Here is a 23,487-nt window from a genome sequence, read left to right on the forward strand (position 1 = left end):
AAAAGAGAGAGAAATGTATTTCTTACACTTTTTAGAGTACAGATAATCATCCTTATTACTGGTTATTATGTCTGGTGTACAATAAAAATCAAAATGAGCTGTCAGAGAAACGGGCAAATGAAGAAACAAGCTGCCAAAAGATGAACAAGAACCAGTAGCTCATGCCTATAATCCTAGCCTGCTAAGTATGCTGAAAGGTGAGGATCAAGATTCAAAGCCACCACAGGCAGGAAAGTCTGTAAAACTTTTCTATCTTCAATAACCACCAAAAAGGCAGAAGTGGAGCTGTTGCTCAAGTGGTAGAACACCAGACTTGAGTGAATAAGTTCCTCAGCTCCTCAGTGCTCAGCCCTGAGTTCAAGCTCCAGTACTGAGACAAAGGAGGGAAGGAGGGAAAGAAAGAAACCTACTGACAAGTCCTTTACTACCATTTCTTGCAGGAGGAGCAAAAAATGTTTGTTCCTTTTCCCCATTCCTCTCTATTTTATTCTATATGCTAAAATCCTTGCTAAAATTAAAACAAAATAGAATGCTCATCGTGAAGGAAAAAGCACAATAAATTTTGGCAAGGATAAGTGACAAAATGAACCTTTATTCACTATTGGTAGAAATGTATATAAAGGTCACTCTGGAGACTCCTTAAAAAATTAAAAATTTTCAACATAGTATCTAGTGAGTATCAACACTGTATTTGTTCACCCTTTGTGCCCCTCTTTATCCTTCCCAAAACACATAAATTTATAAACAAAAGGTAAAGAAAACAAAGAAAAAATTTAAAAGCCTCTTGCTTCTATTTCTTAGAGTTCATTTCGATATATATTATTTTATATGACCATATGCACATAGCTATTAAGCTATGTGATCCTCTCCTAGGAATATTCTCCTTTAGTCTCACTGTGTGAATGTCTTGAGACCTGTATAATTTATCATGTCCCAGTGTATTTTTCAACTTGTAGGTGGGAACAGGAGAGAAAAACTGGAAGAGTGAGGGAAGGGGTGACACTGTTAAAAAAAGAAATGTACTAAATACTCACAAGACACTATGTTGGAAATGAACTTTACAACTTCAGGATGGAGGAGTTGGGGAGGACGGAAAGTGGGAGAAAAACAAGACAGGGTAACAATGTTTGACAAAAAATGTACTTATTACCTTATTTATGTAACTGTAACCTCTCAGTACAACACCTTTACAATATGATTAAATTTAACAACAGAAAAATGTACTCCCTGGGTGCTGGTGGCTCATGCCTGTAATCCTAGCTACTCAGGAGGCTGAGAGCTGAGGATCATGGTTCAAAGCCAGCCAGGGCACAAAAGTCCGTGAGACTCTTTTTTTTTTTGTCGGTCGTGGGCCTTGAACTCTGGGCCTGGGTGCTGTCCCTCAGCTCTTCAGCTCAAGGCTAGTGCTCTACCACTTGAGCTACAGCGCCACTTCCGTCCGTGAGACTCTTTTCTCCAATAAACCACTCAAAACCAGAAGTGGCGCTGTGGCTCAAGTGGTAGAGCACTTGCCTTGAGCTGAAGAGCTGAGGGACAGCGCCCAGGCCCAGAGAGTTCAAGCAGCCCATGACCAACAAAAATAAATAAATAAAATAAAAATGTACTCATCACCTGACATCCAACTGTAATCCCTAGGTATTATCACTTTAAAATAACAATTTAAATTTTAAAAATGATTTGAAATTAGTTCTAAAATTTTGAGTATTAGGGGTATAATTTGTAAGGAATGATATTCGTATGTGCTTTAGAGGTTTTGTTTGCTTGGATAATGAAAGGATTGTATCCTTGCTGGGCACCCTGGCTCACGCCTGTAATCCTAGCTACTCAGGAGGCTGAGATCTGAGGATCAAGGTTCACAGCCAGCCAGCCAGGAAAATCCATGAAACTCTGATCTCTAATAAACCACTAGAAAACCGGAAGTGGCGCTGTGGCTCGACTGGTAGAGCATCAGCCTTGAACTGAAGAGCACAGGGACAGTGCCTAAACCCAGAGTTTGAGCCCCACGACTGACAAGGAAATTAATTAATTAATTAATGGACTGTATCCTTTAGGAAAAAAATTAAAAATTGAGCTTCCATATGATTCAGCTAAAAGTTGGGAATCAATGTGAACTGAGCTGACATCTTGAATAGTTATGCCCTAGTAATAAAACTGAATCATAAATAAAGAACTCTTCCCCCCCCCAAAAAAAAGAACTCTTCCAGAGGACATCTTAGGTTGAAATTAACTGGGATGGATGAAAAAGCATATACACCAACACCAGATGTTCAATACATCAAGAAGCTCTTGAAAATATACACATTAAGACTCACATGTTCACAGCAGCCTTACAATGACTCTAAACCCAAGAATATCAAATGCTTATCTAATCATAGTGATTAACCTACAGCCCAGGTTACACAACAGATTACATCAGTTACACAACAATATACATGGGCAAACTACAAATATTTCATATCAACACAAGTGAATACCACAGCTACAATGTATGACAAAATAATATATGTAACTAAATATTATTGCTTACAGATACACATACAGGTGGCTAAACTTTTTAAATAGCAAAAATTAATTTTCTCAAAAGTAAGATTAGTAGCTATTTCTGAAAAGAATAAAATGGGTGGGGCTGGGAAGGTGGCTCAGTGGTAGAGTGCTTGCCTTGCATTCATGAGGCCCTGGGTTCGATTCCCCAGCACCACATAAGCAAAAAGAAAAAAGCCAGAAGTGGTGCTGTGGCTCAAGTGGTAGAGTGCTAAGCCTTGAGCTGAAGAGCTGAGGGACAGCGTTCAGGCCATGAGTTCAGGCCCCAAGACCAGACCCCAAAAAAAAAGACTCCCGAGAGACCTCCCAGAGACTGAGACCAATGTAACAGGCAAAAGAGTTGTTTATTTCAAGCTCGAGCTTGGTCCTCCCCACACTCGGCAACTGGTGAGGCTAAGAATAAAAGGGGTGAGGTATAACTATGGAATTATTCACAGGCAATTTCCAGAATACTATCAATATTTTTTAATAGTGGTTAAACAATTATGGGCTGTTTGGTTTTTACAATTACCTTACAAACATATATAAATAATCTATGCATAAGTTATTTCAGAATTTTTTCTTGAAAAATAAGATATATTTTATAGGAAAACTATCAGAGAACATTTTACTTTTAAAATATTAAAGTTCCCGTAAGAGTTTTAGTCAGGTACCAGCTTTACGAGCACTAAATGCAGAGCTTTATTCACGTCATTAAACCTTAAACTTCTATTTCTACAACTTTAAATTGACAGGTAATTGTCTCCTAAGTAATCTAGGATTAAATCTAGGATTAAAAAACATTTGTTCTGGGGCTGGGAAGTTGGCTCAGTAGTAAAGTGCTTGCCTTGCATGCATGAGGCCCTTGGTTCGACTCCTCAGTACCACACGAACAGAAAAGGCCAGAAGTGGCACTGTGGCTCAAGTGGTAGAGACCTAGCCTTGAGCTGAAGAGCTGAGGGACAGTGCTCAGGCCAGAATTCAGTTCCAACAATCGATTAAAAAAAAAAGAAAAGAAAAAGTTCTACTCTGGTCAGTCATTACAATGCATTGTTCACAAATTATAAATAGATTCAATTTACATTGTGTGTAAAAATAAAATAACTGTCTCTTTTCTTCATATGGAATCATAACCTAGATTTATTAGCTCTTCCCATAATTAAAACCATGCCAAGTAACAAAAAGTATTTTTAAAGACCTAAAGGAGGTCTTTCTAACAAAATGGGATAAGCCAAGGAAAAGGATTCCTGTCCCTTTCAAAGTCCAAATGAAAGCAAAAGGTCTGTCTGAAAGCCAAGGCAGTGCTGAAAGGAATCCACAGCCATATCACCTCAAGACATTGAGGCTCCAGAGGCAGCCTAAATGTCCTCAAAAGAGTACCACAGGGCAAATCAGACCTGGTCCACTATGCCACCATGAAGTTCTCTGTGACCATTAAGTCTGCAATGAATACAGAAGACACTGTATCTATGAATACACATCTTTTTATTGTGGATGTCATAACCAAAAACAGCCAGTGCAAACAGGCTGTGAAGTCCTATGACATGGATGTGGCCAAGCTCAATACTCTGATCATGAGAAGACAGGTTTGACTTGCTTCTGACTGTGATGCTTTGAATTTGCCAAATGATCCTGTAAAACTGGGATGATCTAATGAGTCCAGCTGGCTACTTCTAAATATAGCTTTTTTTCAGCATTAAAAACAAAAATGAAAAAATTTAAAGGACAGATTTCTTCTTTCCACTATCTACTCAAGGGGCAGTATTTGCTTTATCCCACAAGACTATTGTTAAAACTGCCAGGAATACTGGCTGTTCCTTACAATGATTTCTGAAGGCAAGAACTTTTAGATCTATCTGTCCTTCTAGTTTCTACATAGAAATTTCATTATACTATGTGATCCTTGTGAGAAAAGCGATTTTTCTATTTCTTTAGTACTGTCAGATAGTATAGCTCATGAAACACAGAAAAGCGTTCAAAAAGATGAAAAGCACACAAGAAAATATGAACAGAATAGCAATGAAAATGGATGACTTTAGTGATTAAAATGTACTCAAAACAATGACACTATGCATCATGAGAGTTCTTTCAATATGAAATAAAGAGCCTCCGCCCACTTCAACATTTAAGACTTAGATACAAATATACAAGGCAAACTTAGCAAATGGAGCCGAGATGGATATTAAACGTTGTATATTTTAAAAACAACAACAACAAAAATAAGATCACAACACTCAGGAGGCTGAGGTAGGCAGATTATGAGTAAAAGACCAGCCTGGACTAGCCTAAAATAGGATATTATATACATATTTTTTGCTATCAATAACAGAAAAATAAGAAAACTTACAGAACTAGGTAATTCTTGGACTTTTCCAGAATTATTCTGAGTAACGTATTTTTAAATCCACATATATTAAATGTGATTCTGATGAACTTTTTTTTTTTGGTCAATCATGGGGCTGGGCACTGGCCTGGGCACTGCCCCTCAGCTCTTCAGCTCAAGGCAAGCACTCTACCACTTGAGCCATAGTGCCACTTCTGGTTTTGAGTGGCTTATTGGAGATAAGAATCTCACAGACTTTCCTGCCTGGGCTGGCTTTGAACTGCAATCCTCAGATCTCAGCTTCCTGAGTAGCTAGGATTATAGGCATGAGCCACCAGCACCCGGCCTGAATGAACATTTTTAAGAAGAAACCATCACACAAAAAATAAACATTGTTGAATTTTGAAAAGTATGTGAATTTCAACAGTAATGGTAAAACAAAGTTAAGATATACCAGGCAGAACAATGTCAAAAACATAAAAACAATGCAGGTCAAGTGAAACAAGGTAAGAAAATAGTACATAGAAAATACACCTCGAAGGCAAGCAAATACTACAAAATTAAAATATTTAAATCACTAGTACAAAGAGTTACACATATGATGAAATTAAAAATATGGATTTTGGGGCTGGGAAGATGACTCAGTGGTAGAGTGCTTGCCTTGCATGCATGAGGTCCTGGGTTCGATTCCTCAGCACCACATAAGAAAAAAGAAAAAAGCCGGAGGTGCCGCTGTGGCTCAAGTGGTAGAGCACTAGCCTTGAGCTGAAGAGCTGAGGGACAGCCCCCAGGCCCAGAGTTCAGGCCCCACGACCGGACCCCCCAAAAAAAATGGATTTTACTACCATTCTAACTAACCATTATCAGTATCAAAACAATTTAAAATTAGGCTCTCAATTTCCTCTTCTACAAAGAAAAAGAGTCTCCAAACTCTTTTTCCAATAGCAGAAAACCCAGATGGTCTATGGAATTACCAAAAACAAACATAAAAACAAAAACAAACTCCACAGATTATTCTGAAGCACTTCAAGGATAAAGAAGTAGCATTCTGCCAGGCACTGGTAGCTCACACCTGCAATCCTAGCCGCTCAAAAGAGGCAAGGATCTGAAGAATGCTTGTTGGAAGCCAGGAAAACCTGTGAAACTTTAATTTCCAATTAACCACAAAAAAAGCCAGAAGCAAAGCTATGGATCAAGTGGTAGAGAGTGAGCCTTGAGCAGTAAAAACTAAGGGACAGTGAGTGTCCAGGCCAAGTTGTACCAACATGCACACAATGTGCACACGCATGCACACACACAACATTTAAATGCAATGGAGTGCAATCACAAGTTTTGGACAATGAAGGACAAGTAAACACTGGCATTTGCATGGCTAACACAGTAATAATGTGTAAAATGAGCTTGAAAAATGAACAATGCATAAAGGTAAGTAGCTGATTATAAGACTACATTGAAAACATATTAGTACTGAAGCTGTTAGCTATGTTTCTAAAAAGCAGAAAGGTTAAAGGAACTTAGTTGGCAAAAGGCATATTAAATCTCTCTTCAAGAAATCAGAGCCTGTTAGACAGGAAAGGGAGATCTTTTCAAGTTTTTCAAACTCTCACTGAGTATAAGTTCCAGGGAGGAATCTAAGACTTAACAAGTATAGATTCTCTGTGGTATGAGTGGCTCACAAATGAGTGAGTTCCTTACAACTAAAACAGATGCAAATAGATACTGAATGATCACCATCAAAGGATTTTATAAAGGTTTTATATTAACAAAGAGGAAGTTTATACTGTATTTTCAGCCATTAGTCCAAGACAGTTTCTAAAGATTAGGAAACATTTAACTATCAAATTTCCAGCAGGGCACCAGTGGCTCATGCCTGTAATTCTACCTACTAGGGAGGAGAGTGAGATCTGAGGATCATAGACAGGAAAATCCATGAGACTCTTATCTCTAATAAGCACCAAAAAAGCCAGAAGTAGAGCTATGGCTCAAGTGATAAAGAACTAGCCTTGAGAGAAAAAAAAGAGGAACAAACACTGCAAATACACTAAACAATTACACCATCTTACTGAAGGAGTAGAGGGGAAAAAGATAAGTAATTCGGAAATAAATGTTATCCATAAGATTAATGAGAAAAGGAATTACACACAAACACTTGATGTCTTGATGTCAACAGCTGAAATATGGACTAATGATCCTCAGGCTGTCTATATATATTAAAAATAAATAAATGTAATTAATGGCCAGATTTGTCACTCCTTGAGTAGAAATTTATAGATATAAATCAGGATGAGCTTGGTAGTAATTGATTAAATGAACAAGCTTAGATTCAGATAATGGCATGCAAAATATTTATAGATAGGTGTATATACATAGGTTAATATACTCATACATTTTCTTGTTCTATCAGCTAAGACAACAAGAAATCAAAATAATTCATCTCTAGCACAGCTATGCAGGTATGGGGAACAGAGCAAACTTCTAAAGGAACAATGAATTAAACTTATTAGAATAAAATAAGACATCCAGCTGAAGACCTTTATCCTGTTTCCTGAAGGTCCCCATTACTTACACTTCCTAACTCCAGGGAAACACATACTGTGATAAAGAAGACTGTTTATCTAGACTAGTTTACAACTCTACAAAACTAGGATCTCTTTCAGCATAATCTATAATACTTTTGGGGACAGGGTAACTGGGGTTCATACTTAGGACCTCACTTGTAGGCAGGAACTCTTATCTTCTGTGCTATTTCCCTGGCCTTTTTGCTTTTAATTTTCAGACAAGGTTCTGTTTATTGCCTGGGACTGGTCTCAGGCTGTAATCATCCTACCTTTGCCTCTGGTATCACTGAGATTACAGACATTTGCCACCATTCTAGATTTGTTCTTTGACCTACAGTCACTCTTTTTAATTTTTTTTTTCTTACAAAGAATGCCTTCAAACCAGTCATCTTATCTATGCCTTCTATGAACCTAGGATCACAGGCATGTGTCACCACACACAGCCCTATATTTTCATACCAAAAACTTCAGAGGACCCTAACTCTGTCAGAATAACTCATTAATGAAAGAGAAACAGCTGAAGCTTTTCAGTGTTACTCTGAGGTACATAAACTATATGGTGGCTTCTATAGCAAAGTTTACAAAGCAATCAATAGAAATTATTTTTATACTTTTATCTCCACTAATATCATCCAGTAATTCACACAATGACACAGCACTAATATGAAAGAGAAAACAAATGTTCTAGTTATCTATGTTGGAGCACATCTGTAATTCTAGTAATGGGAAGTCTGAGACAGAAGGATCCAGACCAGCCTGGATCTCATATCAATCAAAGCCAATCAGAACTATATAGCAAGACCCTGTCTCAAATTTAAAAAAAAAAAAGGCGGGGGGGGGAGGGAAGTGGAGGGGAAGGGAGAGGAGGAGAATAAAGTATGGTGATATATAAATCGAGACAGCTTTCTCAATTAGAAGTAGAGGTCAAGAACACAGGAAATGGTAGATTCCATAGTGTAGGCAGGCTTGCTATATGAAAGGGCCTATAGTGAAAAATATATACTATTAAAAACCTCAAAGAAATCAAGGTTTAGCCTGGTTAGACATTGAAAAAGAATGTTTAAAAAAGGAAGCACAGTGGGGTACCAGTGGCTCACACCTGTAATCCTAGCTACTTAGAAGGCTGAGATTTGAGGATCACAGTTCAAAGCCAGCAAGGACAGGAAAGTCCATGAGATACTTATCTCCAATTAACCACCAGAAAACCGGAAGTTTCGAAAGTCTATATATCCTAAGAGTCCCATAAAAATACTTGTTCTCATCCACTGATCACAGAATAAATGTCTTTTAAGTGTTATAGTCACTATTTTTTGGGAGGTGGGGGAGGGTTCTGGTACTGGGGTTTAAAATGAGCTTTACACTAACTCAGCTTTTTTGCTCATGGTTGGTACCATGCTTCTAGTTCTGGCTTTTTGCCAGTTAACTAAAAATAAGAGCCTATGGAATTCTCTGCATGGGTGGTGGCTTTGAATCTTGATTATCAGATTTCAGCCTCTTGCATAACTAGTATTACAGGCATGAGCTATAGGTACCCAACTATAACCACTATCTTCACATAACTGTTTCATGGGAACATCATCCTTTATAATCATTGACATCTTGTATGAAAAATTCTATGGTGAACTATTAGAAAAACATTTTCTATGGTCAATAAAAAGCAAGACCTAAGAGAACATCTCTTTTGTCAAACAAGGAAAAGCAAAGAATAAAACTAGTAAAATATAATTTCATGAGATTGGGAATGTAGATCACATGGCTAATATAGTGTTAGACCCTCAGTTCAATCCCTAGAACCATTGTGTGAGAAGAAAGGGAATGGGAGAGAGAAAAAGCAGGGAAGGAGGAAGGGATGGAAAAAGAATGAAGAAAGGAGAGGGGTAAACAAAACAAAAAATATTTTATAAATATTCACCTTTTAAAAACTGGGTATGCTGGTGCATACCTGTAGTTCCAGCCATTTGAGATACTGTAGCAGGAAGATCACTTGGGCTTAACAATTTAAGACAACCCTGGGCAACATGACAAGACTGTATTTCCCTTCCCTACCCCCCAAAAAGAATTCACTTGTGGAACTTTTGATATTTCTCCAAGAAACACGTCCTACTTCCTTGCACCTACAGAAAAATAACTGTACTAGATACGAATGGATATAATTTCACAATATTATCAGACACTTTGAATCATATACTGTTTTGTAGAATGGCAACTTCTTTGTACAACTACTTAAAGATAATAAAAAAAATTTAAAAATAAATGATGAAAAAAAATAATTCACTTTTCTTTTGATTTGCCTTTTTCCTTCTTGAGGCAAGGTCTCACTACATAGCCCAGGCTGGTTTTTTCCTCAGTCTCCCAAGTACAAAGATAACAACCATGTGCCACCATCCCCAGCTCAGCTTCCTAATAATTGAAAAGTTCTCATTTATGCAATTATATTTTCCTAAATCAAACTGGACTTCAAAAATTTTATATCAGAGACTTCTTTAACATTTTTACAAAAGTAAATAAAATGGTCATATAAAATAAGACTGCTATTAAATCCAATATTAAAACACTATATTTTTTTGGGGGGTGGGGGCGGGAATCAGTCATGGGGCTTGAAGTCTGGGCCTGGGCTCTGTCCCTCAGTTCTTCAACTCAAGGCAAGTGCTCTACCACTTGAGCCACAGCGCCACTTCCACTTTTCTGGTGGTTGAAGATGAGAATCTCATGGATTTTCCTGGCTTTGAACTGCACCCCTCAGATCTCAGCCTCCTGAGTAGCTAGGATTACAGGCATGAGCCACCAGCACCTGGCAATTTTCAATTTTCCTTATTTTAAAAATAGTGTTTTAGCCAGGTGCCGGTGGCTCACGCGTGTAATCCTAGTCACTGAGGAGGCTGACATCACAGTTCAAAGCCAGCCCGGGGAAGGAAGGATCACAGTTCAAAGCCAGCCCAGAGAAGGAAGGTCTGTGAGATTCTCATCTCCAATAACCCACCAGAAAACTGAAAGTGGTCCCGTAGCTAGTGGTAGGGCGCTGGCCTTGAGCTGAAGAGCTAAGGGACAGCACCCAGGCCCAGAGTTCAAGTCCCACAACTGACCCCCCCCAAAAAAATTTTTTTTTTTAATTTTCAGAAGAGGCCTATGCTAAAAAAAAAAAAATCTATTATACCACTATATTTAAAAAAAAAAACCTGAGGACTAGGGGTTAGAAGTGTGACTCAGGTGGTAGAACACAAGTCAGTGAGCAAAAGCATTACATACACCAGTTTGCTATGAGCAAAAAAAGCCACGCGGGAGCACAAGGTTCTGAGTTCAGGCTCTAGCACGGTCACAAAAATGAATAAAACAAATAAATCTGAGAGATTTACTCCACCAAGGGAAAATAAATATTATTTCCTACAAATGAGATTTGATACTTGATATGTACAGAATCTGGAAACTCCTTTAACAAACACATTAGAAAGGTCCCTCAAGTGAAAATAGTTTTACATAGCCAATATGAGCTGACTGTGAGAGTAATTTCCAATGTGTTTCACAGGTTATGCACTGTGATATATTCCTATAATCCTAGTTTCATAGGACTGCAGTTTGAGGCCAGCCCAAGCAAAAGGTTAGTAAGACCTCATCTCAACCAAATTGTGATGGTGTTCATCTGTAGTTCCAACCAGGCAGAAGGCATGGATAGGAGGATCACACTCTAGGCTGACATGGACAAAATGCAACATAATATCCAAAATGATAACAACTAAAGCTAAAAGGCTAAACTGTGGCTCAAATAAATGGTAGAGCTCCAGCCTCAAGGAAAAAAAAAAAAAAGCCAAGGAAGGGCTCTATACTCTGAGTTCAAACCCCTGCATTGACTAAAAAACAAGAAAAAAGACTGAATCAGAAAAAATTGTATTAAATGTTCTATATAACTTGTAGATGCTAACTCTTGCTAATGCTAATTGTAACATACAACTGTTAGAAGTAAGTACTCTCTGAGCAATACAAGTAAAAAATACATAAACTTTCAAATAAAAAAATTTAATTGGAATTTAAATGTAAATGACTTAAAGTACATTCCTATCTTGCCAGATTTTCTTTTTTTTTTTTTTGTCGGTCATGGGCTTGAACTCTGGGCCTGGGCGCTGTCCCTCAGCTCTTCAGCTCAAGGGGAGCGCTCTACCACTTGAGCTACAGCGCTAATTCCGGTTTTCTGGTGGTTTATTGGCGATAGGAGTCTCACAGTCTTTCCTGCCCGGGCTGGCTTTGAACCACGATCCTCAGATCTCAGCCTCCTGAGTAGCTAGAATTACAGGCGTGAGCCACCAGCACCCGGCTTCTTGCCAGATTTTCTATACTCACTACACACTTACAATCTGGAGGGCATGAAACCCTATAATTATAAAACCAAAGAATCCTGTGATAATTCAAGATGAAAAACTTTTTTTAAAAAAAGCAAAAACACTACCGCCTTATGTTTATGCATCTTTTCTAATTGAGACAAGAAATATGAGAACTAGAACGATTATTTTGTCATAAGAAAGGGTAATGAACTAGAATTTTTTAAGTTTTTCTTTTTTAGACAATTTTTTGGGTATTTGCCTTATGGGGCTTGAACTCAGGGCCTAGGCCCTGTCCCTGAGCTTTTTTGCTCAAGGCTAACACTCTACCTCTTGAGCCACAGCTCCACTTCTGGCTTTTTGTTGGTTAATTGGAGGTAAGAGTGTCATAGACTTTCCTGCCTGGTTAAACCAAAATCTTCAGATCTCAAAACACATGAATAGCTAGGATTACAGGTAAACCTTCTTTTTTTACTAGCTGAAAAATCATGTTAAATTTAAAATCTAGCTAAACATTAATTTTAGCTATAGTTAAAAAAAAAACGCATGTAAAGACATTTATGGATACAAAAATTTGGGGAATGGTAGACAAAGCAGAATTCATGGTTACCATAGTTACACATACTCTTTGTTGTGTTTCAGTGCCACATGATCTGATTCAAAGTAATAAACATCAGGATCATCATCTTCCTCTTCTGTAATGTGTTGACTGGCACTCTCTTTGGCCGATGGTAAGTGTCCAATATTGAGTCTTGCCTCTGAGGATGACTTACTTAGTCCTTCACTTCCATAGTTTTGAGAGTCACGACACACAACTTTTTCATTCTGAGAAATTTCATCAGGATTTGTGGTAGACTCACTTACATTATCACTAAGAGTTGTATTTGTTTCATTGGGACTAAGATTATTCTCCTCAAATTGTCCATTTTCTTGGCAAGGAGAACTGTTCTTAGTGGGACTACCTCTGGTAGGGGCCGCCCTCCGTGGTGAAGTTCTCAAGGTATAGCGATGTTCTTGAGGTTCTGATAAAGACATTATTTGAGTTGAAACACAGTCTAGAATGGAAGATTGTTCTTGTTCTCCCAAGACCGGCATATTGTCAGTAACTGTATCCAGGACGTTACCGGTGTTTTCATTACACTGCTCTTTTGAGGCACCGCTATCTCCCACCACATCCACATCCACTTCCTCCTCAGAATCCCTTAAAGATGACTGAATTTCAGAAACAGGGGCTGAAGCTGGCTCAGTAGATAGCTGATTAACATGTTCCACAGGCAGGCAGGCAGTTATTGTTTTATGGTCCTCCAACTTGACCTGCACTTCTGAATTTGTGCAAGGCACATTATGGTCTATATAACCGTCCTTCCTACTATCAAGGAACATTGAAGTCGGGGTTTCCAAATCCCCATTTCCAGCTACTGATTTTTCCTGCAACAAATAGGAACCAGTGCTATTTTGTTTAGTGTTCCCATCAGGCTGACAGTCATCACAGTTTATAACAGCTGGATCACTGTCATCAACACCATTGACAGCCAAATAGCCTGTGATTTCTTCAACTACTGCAGAATTAAGTGGCCCTTCCTCACTGACATTCACCTTTTTAACTTCCCTTTTCTCACAATCATCCAGTATAAGACATCGACAAGCTCGTTTAGTCCCTTGAAACTCTGCATCATTGTCCACTACTGAACTCCTCTGTTCTATTGACTCCTTGTCTGATTTTATAGGTGAATCTTCTTCTGAACTGTTTGGTGCTTCAGATCTAAGACAACGCTTAATTCTTTTTAAAACTGGTGATACAGGTTCTGTTTGCCTTCTCTCACAATTTTCTACAGCCTGCCTTTCTATGTTATCCTTTTCTGAAGAAGAAAGTCCTCTTTTCCTAGGGCTTACCCATGATTCTCTAGTACTTTGCTGCTTTAAATCAGTGGTTCTTCCATTATTATTATTTCCTTTCTGAATCTGTATAGGCTCTGGTCTCTTCTTTGGTGATCTTGATCGTACTTGAGAATGAGAAGAGATTTCCTCCGGGTGAGCAATGCTACGATTCCTTAAAGTTCTACCACAAAAAGATTCATCCAAGCCGTTTAACCCCACTGTTGATCTTGTAACACGAGTAGATCGGGAAGCAGCCATACTATGGCAAGTCCCTATAATACGGTCATCATGATCCACTCATTGGGAAACCTTCAAAAATGTAAACAAAATAGTGAGAAAAGGTCATAGTTAATATATCTAAAACAAAAAAATGAAGCTACAACTTTTTAATCCAAGTAAAGCCATATTAACAAATTATGGGACAAATAACATTTCCAGTAATAATATTAGTGACAAGTAATAATGAACTATTCTATATGATTAACATATTAACTCACTCAAGTCTCAAATTCAGATAGGTACTACTCTTATCCCTACTTTACAAATGAGTCATGAACTCTCCTTCAAAGCAGTTCGAAGTAACTGCTTAAGGTCACTTAACCTAGCTAGGAAGCAGCATAGCAGGGCTCCAGAGACCATGTTGTAGGCCTGCCTCACTGTTGTTCATCAGCCTCTGGAGACACAAAGTATCTAGAACTGATCTAGCTTAAAGATGAAGTGTCATTCTGATTAAAATAATAATTCCGAATATACTAGCAGCTATTCTATAAAAAAAAGCATACTAATTACCTCTAATGTTCCCTCAAAACAGTCCCTGAAGAAAGTCCCTATTTTTTTTTTAAATCATTCTTCATGAGTTATGAGTCTGAACATTTTTTTTTTCTTTTTCTACCTCTGTTTTGCTCCCGGAGCTTGTATTCAGGACCGGAGCAGTATCCCTAAGCTTTTTTGCTCAAGGCTAGCACTCTACCACTTGAGCCACAGCTCCACTTGCAGCTTTTGGTTAATTGGAGTTAAGATCCTCATGAACTTTCCTGCCTGGGCTAGCTTTCAAACTGCAATCCTCAGATCTCAGCCTCCTGAATATCTAGGATTACATTACTGAGCCACCAGTGCCCAACTGATATGAAAATTACTAATAAGCTACTTGACACCAAAAATTTTTGATTCAATTATACTTTTAGGAATTATATAAATGGACAGAATCCACTCTGTTAGTGTGCACTAGCTAACAACAGAGTCAAAGAAAGCCTTCCTAGTCTAGAAAACGGTGTAAGTGACCAAGTGAAAGTAAGCTAAAGATAACAGAAATGGGAAATAAATCACTGAAGAAAATAGGTATATTTAAGAAATTGGGAGTATATATGTATATATAATCCTACTCCTTGAAATTCCTGTACATAGTGTGTGCAAGTTTAATGCATGATTTCAGAGGCAGGTTCTATGATGTAGATGTTTGATGATTCTAAGACAGAAATGTGGAACATACTGAAAAATGCCTTGACTGGTCCATGTGGACAAACTCAAAAAGATTTATTATTTTCCAAAGGTTTCCCAATCAGAAAGAATAAAGACAATACTAGCATTTAAAGCTTCCATGACTCTGGCCCTTTCCTGTTTACCTTTCAGTTAAGATATTTTGTCATTTCACTGCTTAACTTCAGCAGCACATAGTATGGTTAAAGAAAGACGGCACTAACTCCTATAAAACAAAGTTCACCATCCTATCCTCCAGCTTTGTCATCCTTCAACAGCTTACCTGACATAAAAATAACCTTCAAAATGCCATTTAATTCCTCCCCCACAAATTAAATGCAACCTCTCCATTGCCTCAACTAAAGGTACCTATAATAGTAGAAAGGTTAGAACTACAGAAGACAAAGCAACAAGCACAACACACATAAAAGAAGCAAGAAACTGTCTCTGCATTTCTAGCTGCTGACAAACAAATTAAGAAAACAATAAAACAAACAAGCTGGTTGAAGGTAGTAGCTCTGTTTTAAAATCTGGCACACTCATACATTTTTTTCTTTTGGTGGGGGAGGGTCCGGTCATGGGGCCTGAACTCTGGGCCTGGGCGCTGTCCCTCAGCTCTTCAGCTCAAGGCTAGCGCTCTACCACTTGAGCCACAGCACCACGTCCGGCTTTTTTCTTTTTGCTTATGTGGTGCTGAGGAATCGAACCCAGGGCCTCAGGCATGCAAGGCAAGCGCTCTACCACTGAGCCACCTTCCCAGCCCCCACTCATACATTTTTAATTAGCTACTTAAAAAAATCTCACATGATTCACAAAATTAACCTAGAATTAAATAATTCCTTTTTTCTATTTTACTTATCAGGACGCAGAAATACGTTTCTTATAGAAAACTTTTACAGTTTGGGAATTCCTTAAATGGATCTCTGAAACATAATTCTCTTTTGCTAATACTTTGTCACCAAAATTATAGTCTCTTTTTACTTAAAAGTATTGGACACCAAATGTCCCATAAATTTCTAATTGAAATAAATTTTAACTTTAAATGACATTTTAAAAGAAAATGATATGTACTAATAGCTTCATACCTATAACCCTCACTAGTTTGGAAGAGATCCAAAGAATAGTAGTTTGAAGGCAATCCAGGCAGAAAAGTCCCAAGAAGCTCCATCTCCAAAATGACCAGCAAAAACACAAGTTGGAATACTGTGAAATATGTGAAATTTATGTAATCACCTAATCTCAATTAAAGAAAAAAGTGAGAGAAGGGATGGGTTAAAAAAGATGGGTGACAACGTTGTCAGACACTTTGTACTCATATACTATTTTATAGAATGGGAACTTCTTTGTACAACTACTTAAAGATAATAAAAAATAAGTAAGTAAGTAAATAAATAAATAAATAAATAGGAAAAAAACACAAGTTGGAGGCATGGCTGAAATGCTAAAGCATCAGTGGAGCAAGCAAACTTAGCAACCATGAATTCAAACCCTAGTACTATTTCCACCCAAAACAAAAAAATATTAAAAGTACTTGTTTCTTCTACCCAAAGCTGGAGCTCTCAAATGTACAGATTAAATATTAAACATCTATATATATGTACAAAGCTACCAAGTTACTTTTATAAACTATTTACAAAACTTAATGTAAACTTAATTATATTCATAATATAGTTCAAAAAGAATTCGGGCAATCACATTTTAGAAATACAAACATCTGTTAGGCTTTACTTTTTAAAAAGCAATGATGCTGGCATCAGTTGCTCATGCCTGTAATCTTAGCAATAAGAACTGAGTTTCAAAGCCAGCATGGGTAAGAAAATTCATGAGGCTCTTACCTCCAATTAACCAGCAAAAAGTTGGAAGTGGAGCTGTGACTCAAGTGGCAGAAAGCCAGCTTTGAGCAAAAAAGTTAAGAAACAGTGCCCAGATCCCAAATTGAAACCCCAGTACTAGCACCAAAAAAAAAAAAAAAAAAACATAAAAACCTCTTAAGTAATCCTTTATTTCCTTAACCTCTTTTCTTCTTTCTATACCAATCTGAATGCAAACAAATCTCTGCTTTATAGAAAGAAACTATATTTGATGAAATATATCTACTACCTGGAATGTGTATACATACAAATATACACATGTATTTATTAATGTTTGTTATTCTCCCACCATTAGTGATTAAAATATTAAAACACTAATTAGCATGAATGATTAAACATGTTTCTTTTGCTTTTTCAAACTTGTTTTAATTCTATTAACTCCAGTGTTCAACTTTTAAGGTTATCAAATCCTGTACTATTGGACTGCACTGAAAGGGAACACAGTTTATAACTAGGACCCTTTATAATGCAAACTATTGCAACTTCAAGTGTAGCCTGAGAATCACTACCCTGGGCATCTTCTGAGAGCTTTTTGAAAATGTGTACTGGGGGCTGAAAAGTGTAACTCAGTAATTGAGCACCTTCTTAGAATATGGGAGGCTTTGAGTTTGATACTGAGAGAGGGGGGAAGAGAGAGATGCAGTGTATCAGGCTCTACACTGATGACTCATTTTCATATTATGAAACAATGCTTCAGACCAAGGAACTTAGACCATATTCTAATAACTTAATGTAATAATCAAACTAAACTCTTTATAATATACCCTTTAACTCCTTACTATTATTTAATTTTTAAAAATTATAAGGCCAACTGGGGGAAAGTGAGGAAAGGTATAACACTGTCTAAAAAGAAATGCACTCTTACCTGACTTATGTAACTGTAACCCTTCAGTACACAACCTTAATAATAATAAAAAATGTTTTTAGCCCGGTGCCAGTGGCTCACACCTGTAATCCTAGCTACTCAGGAGGCTGAGATCTGAGGATCACCGTTCAAAGCCAGCCCAGGCAGGAAAGTCCATAAGGCTCTTATCTCCAATAAACCACTAGAAAACCGGAAGTGACACTGTGGCTCAAGCAGTAGAGCGCTTGCCTTGAGCTGAAAAGCTGAGAGACAGCACCCAAGTCCAGAGTTCAAGCCCCATGACAGACAAAAAAAAAAAAAAAATTGTTTTTAAAACTTGTAAGACCACAATCTATCTGACTAAGAAAGCACCAAACAAAGGATTGTATAAATCTTTTAGGGAGAACTAACACTTTATATACACTTAAATTATGAAAGTTAAAGAAATTTAACCAATCTTGTCTGATTGGTTTTTTCTTCTATCTTAACCTTTTTCTCCTATCTTTTGTATTTCGGATAAACATATATACACTTTTTTAATTTGTCTGATAAATAGAGTACAAAATTCAGTTATCAAAAAGGAGCTAAAAATGTTTTAGACTATCCCAACCAACTCCCAACATAGTCTTTCCATGCTTATTAGCAAAATATGGCAGGCAGACGAAAGCTGTTGTTTTCTTCATTTTAGCTGCATAATTCAAAGTTATTGAAGAATCTAGTGAAGAGGACTGGCACACAAAATTATAGTTCTGTCAAACATTAAGTTGCAGCCGGGTGCCGGTAGCTCATGCCTGTAATCCTAGCTACTCAGGAGGCTGAGATCTGAGGATTGAGGTTCAAAGCCAGCCCAGGCAGGAAACTCTTATCTACAATAAAAGCACTAGAAAACCGGAAGTGGTGCTGTGGTTCAAGCAATAGAACGCTGGCCTTGAGCTGAAGAGGCAAGATCAGCGCCACAGCCCAGAGTTCAAGCCCCATGCCTGACCAAAACAAACAAACAAACAAAAACATTAAGTTGCTAAGAGAACAGAAATTACTTATTTATAGGGCTGGGAAAGTGGCTTAGTGGTAGAGTGCTTGCCTACCATGTATGAAGCCTGGGTTCAATTCCTCAGTACCACATAAAGAGAAAAAGACAGAAGTGGCGATGTGGCTCAAGGGGTAGAGTGCTAGCCTTAAGCAAAAGAAGCTCAGGGATAGTGCTCAGGACCTGAATTCAAGCCACAGGGCTGGCAAAAAAAAAGAAAATTACTTATTTACAAACTACTTCAAAAATATTCCTGCTTTTATTTTATCTAAACAGGAGACATATGAGTGTAAACCTCACTATTTCACTTCTATTTGAGCACGGAAATTCGATTACTATAGTTTTGTTTATTTTTAACCAAGAGGAACCATTAGTTAACATACTTAAATGGGAAAAACCTAATCTAACAACCAGACTCAAGTTTTTCCTATGTTACCCACCAACTAATCAACAGTGAGACTTCTTAGAATATGGAGGAATGCAGAGATTATGATAGATCACTAGAATTAAACACTACCTATACTCCCTCACTGTACTGAAGGACATACATGAGAAAGGCCATTTAACCAAATTTTAACTAACCCCACACAAATCCCAAATCCTATCCCTAAATCTACACAGTCTATTAACTTACAGCAGGGAAACATTTCTCCAAACTTGAATCTATTCTCACCCAAATTTAAGATAACTTTTGAAATATCCTCTAAATTATTTTCAGCTATGTTTCACATCATAAACATATTACATCGGAAACTTTAGCTGCGGTCAACTTTGGAAAAAGTACCCCAGTTTACCATGTTGAATTGGCATTATAAAGAAATTAATAGCCATATTGGTCTAAAAGTGTTAAACAATTTTTTTCCAGTTATACATGGGTAATGCAATATGTTTGACTACCTGGTTTGATTACAGAAACTAAGTATTCTCTTAAAAAAGAAAAAGAAACTCTAGACACTGTAATCACACATGGAGAACTCTATCAGTAGAACCAAGAGTGGTAAAGAATACTTAATAAGGCCTTCCTAATAACATACTACTCCAGCTATCACCTTTACTTTAATGAAATCTGAAAAACCTATTTCAAAGATACTGCCTACAACCTGACTCATTCCCTCATCACCAAAATGAAATTTATTTTGAGAATTCAAGAGATGGCAGTCTTCCCATGACACTGATGTTTTTGTTCATATTTATTAATAATAATAGCTTTAAGTAAACAATCTTTAGAAAATTGGTGATGAGAGGCTGGGAAGGTGGCTCAGTGGTAGAGTGCTTGCCTTGCATGCATGAGGCTCTGGGTTCAATTCCTCTGCACCACGTAAGCAGAAAAAGCTGGAAGTGGCACTGTGGCTCAAGTGGTAGAGTGCTAGCCTTGAGCTGAAGAACTGTGGGACAGCACTCAGGCCCAGAGTTCAGGCCCCATGACCAACAAAAAAAATTAAAAGAAAAGAAAACTGGTGTTGATATTGATACCATTTTTGGTAGAAAACTAAAGAAAAGAAAAAAAGAGCAAGAGCAAATGAGAATAACCAATGTAATTGTTTCTATTTGTCTACAACATAAACTGTTTTACATGTTCAACAATTCTTACACACAATTCATTTAAAACACTGTATCTACAAAGTAAACAGAAGAGTAAAACTTGAGGACCTACCCTAACAATCCATCTTAAGATTCTTAACAGTCACCTCTTTAAAGTGTGGAAATTTTATGTCATTCTATATAAAAGGATTTTGAATGAATACATACTTTAAAAGATAAGTGAAGAGAAAGAAAAGAGAAGTCAAGAAATTTCTTAAAGCCCCATGAAATGCCTAGGCTCTCAGACAGACTAAATGGTCTAGAAATTCCAGCATATTTTATCATTTTATTTATCCCTTTGTCAGGTAAAATATGTCATTCCTAGCCCAATCCCTAAAGCTCCACATTCCTATAAAAACAGCCTACACAATTTTCCACATAGAGAAATAAGCATGGTAAAATAATAAGTCTCCCACCCAAGAAAGAAACAGAGAATGAACAACAGAAATGAAAGGGGAAGGGGAAGGGAAGGGAGAGTGAGCGGGGGAGGGAGACAGAGAAAAAGTGGGAGAGAAAGGGAGGGAGGGAGGGAGAGAGGAAAGGAGGGAGGGAGGGAAGGAGGGAGGGAGGGAGGGAGGGATGAAACCAAAAATATACAATTTTCTTCATTACTGCAAAACTAAATAACTTACCTGTACAACCAAAGATCTATCATTGTGGAAATCTTATCTCTTTTCCTTATATCCTGAAGGAGTTGCAGCTATGATCTATAATAGAGTTTAAGCGTCAGGGTTTCAGACACACAGCTTCAGCCATGGAGAATACTAGAACCTCTCAACTTCCTTTCTTTAAAATAAAATAATAAAAAAATTAAAGAAGGAAATTAACTTATGCTAGTAGGTTTATTCCTAAGATTAAAGGACATAGCCAGTAACAGAATTTCTTCATTGGCATTCCTTGGTAGCTACTGTTCAGGGGTAAGAAACTGAAATAGGATTTTTAGAAGCCCATAAAAATAATAAGCTTCAAAAACAAAGCTTAAAATAAACCAAATCCGGGGCTGGGAAGTTGATTCAGTGGTAGAGCGCTTGCCTTGTATGCCTGAGGCCCTGGGTTCAATTCCTCAGCACCATATAAGAAAAAAGAAAAAAGCCGGAAGTGGCGCTGTGGCTCAAGTGGTAGAGCGCTAGCCTTGAGCTGAAGAACTGAGGGACAGCCCCCAGAGCCCCCAGGCCCACAGTTCAGGCCCCATGACCAGACCAAATAAATAAATAAATAAATAAACCAAATCCTTACAACTCAATTATTACTCTGAGTCAAAATATGTCAGTTCTTTATTATTTTTAAGTGATCTAAAAAGTGATTATTTTTATAAGGTTTCTCACAACAAAATTTCTATTTTTTCCAATGGTACAGTCCAAGAAGAAAAAAACTGGGTGCTAAATAATTAAACTCATTTAAGTAATATACACCAAAGAAGCAAGTCTCTTGTTTTAACAGGATAAAATTTTGTTACTTACTGAAGTCATGTAAGACTCAATTATTGAAAGGCGTTTCTATCATTTTAGCATACAGATTTCCAATATGGACAAAAATAATAAAGATTTCCTGGATTCAGTGCCCACTTAGGAAGATATTTTAATTAGCCTAATTATATTATTGATTATAGTTTTACTAATTTATTGTGATACCTTTTCTAAGAATGAGTGATACTGGCTAAATGAACATGGAGCACCAGAAAACAAGGCCAAGAGATATCTATAATGGAAAGTGCACTTCACGATAAGCATGCAACAATATATTCTAAAAGGGCTATTATTTTCAGTGAAGGACTGAAATTTAAAGATTGGTAAGATTCTCAAACCTTAAAAACTATGATTACAGCCTACTAGAAAGATTATCATCAAATGATGTAGTTACAAGTACTCTATGTAATGCTATAACATAGCAAGTACTTACTACTTGAGCCACAAACCCATCCTTTTGCTTTTACGTTTGTTTTTTCTCAAATAGGGTCTCAAGCTAACTTCGCCTAGGGTGGTCTCAGACATAATCCTCCTGTCTCCACCTCCCAAGGAGCACCACTATTTCCAGTCACTTATTTATGTTTTAATAAGTTCTAAATTGAAGATAAGCACAACAAAAACATGATCCTATGACTTGAAAATTCACTTTTTGTGCCAAAAATCCCAACTGACAATTTCTTCACAGCCAACCCCCAAATCTTTCACAAACTAGGTAAAACATTAAATTGATTGCTGTATGATGGTAACAGCACTCATCAAAAGCAAAAAAGATAGAATCCACAACTTAAGTGTTGGTGAACATACATGGATATGCCCATTCTAGCACTCTACTAAATTCTAGTGAGGCAATTACATATTTTGAACAAGGTTTAGTATAGGAACACAATCCACTATGATACCTGCCAAGTAAGAATTTCTTCAGCTATGTACACAGGAAAACTGATACTGCTGAATTCTACAGTATTAAAACAAAAAAGATCCTGCAGACTGAAAAGCCAGATAAACTGAAAAAGAAATGTCAGTCAATTATTTCTAACTACATCTTACTTGGCCTTATTCAAGGTTATATATTTTTTCTTACCTTGTAAAAAGTATTTCACCTAGCATTTGGTTCCCGTCTGTATTTATATGTCATCACTGTTAATGTCCATGTTACACTGAGACTTCAGATATTAATTATTTATATGGTTGTACTAGCACAACTTGGTTTGGTATCTGTGAAGGGAAAATACAATATAGTCACTATAGCTGTTACTATTTACAGATCTGTGGGAAAAAACTGTATATAAACACTTATATGTAGCACACTTCATTTTATAACACATTTCACAAATAATTTCTTACATTTAAACATGCTCTTCAACAGATGATTTGTTAACCTTACAAATTCATTGCAAAGTACTAACAAATTCTCAAAATTTAATTAATTAAAAATTAAAATTCCTTCAAATCAGAGAATTCCTTAGATTCCTTTACCTCCAACACAGACATATCTCATTTTCTGGAACTATACCCAGATATTAAAAAGTACTTTGGGGCTGGGAAGGTGGCTCAGTGGTAAATGCTTGCCTCGTATGCATGAGGCCCTGGGTTTGATTCCTCAGCACCACATAAGAAGAAAAAATCAGAAGTG

At 37.2% G+C, this 23,487-nt stretch overlaps 1 protein-coding gene across 6 annotated transcripts in view; it reads right to left on the reverse strand.

Annotated features, from left to right (window-relative positions):
* The window catches only part of Zzz3 (zinc finger, ZZ-type containing 3), a 50,689-nt gene extending 27,623 nt beyond the window's left edge, over positions 1-23,066 (reverse strand). For 2 of the 6 annotated variants that reach the window (XM_013018298.1, XM_013018296.1), the window contains exons 1-3: positions 22,936-23,066; positions 21,021-21,174; positions 12,337-13,898 (exon numbers count right to left, since the gene is read on the reverse strand). In XM_013018298.1, the coding sequence (XP_012873752.1) occupies positions 12,337-13,847 (1,511 nt within the window). In that variant the 5' untranslated portion in view covers positions 13,848-13,898; positions 21,021-21,174; positions 22,936-23,066. The remainder of the gene's footprint in view (positions 1-12,336; positions 13,899-21,020; positions 21,175-22,935) is intronic. The other 4 variants (XM_013018297.1, XM_013018301.1, XM_013018300.1 and 1 more) reach the window with 4 other exon arrangements.
* Between the last annotated feature and the right edge of the window lie 421 nt (positions 23,067-23,487).

This window comes from Dipodomys ordii, unplaced genomic scaffold, assembly GCF_000151885.1.
Source record: "Dipodomys ordii isolate 6190 unplaced genomic scaffold, Dord_2.0 Scaffold39, whole genome shotgun sequence".
Taxonomy (NCBI): Eukaryota; Metazoa; Chordata; class Mammalia; order Rodentia; family Heteromyidae; genus Dipodomys; species Dipodomys ordii.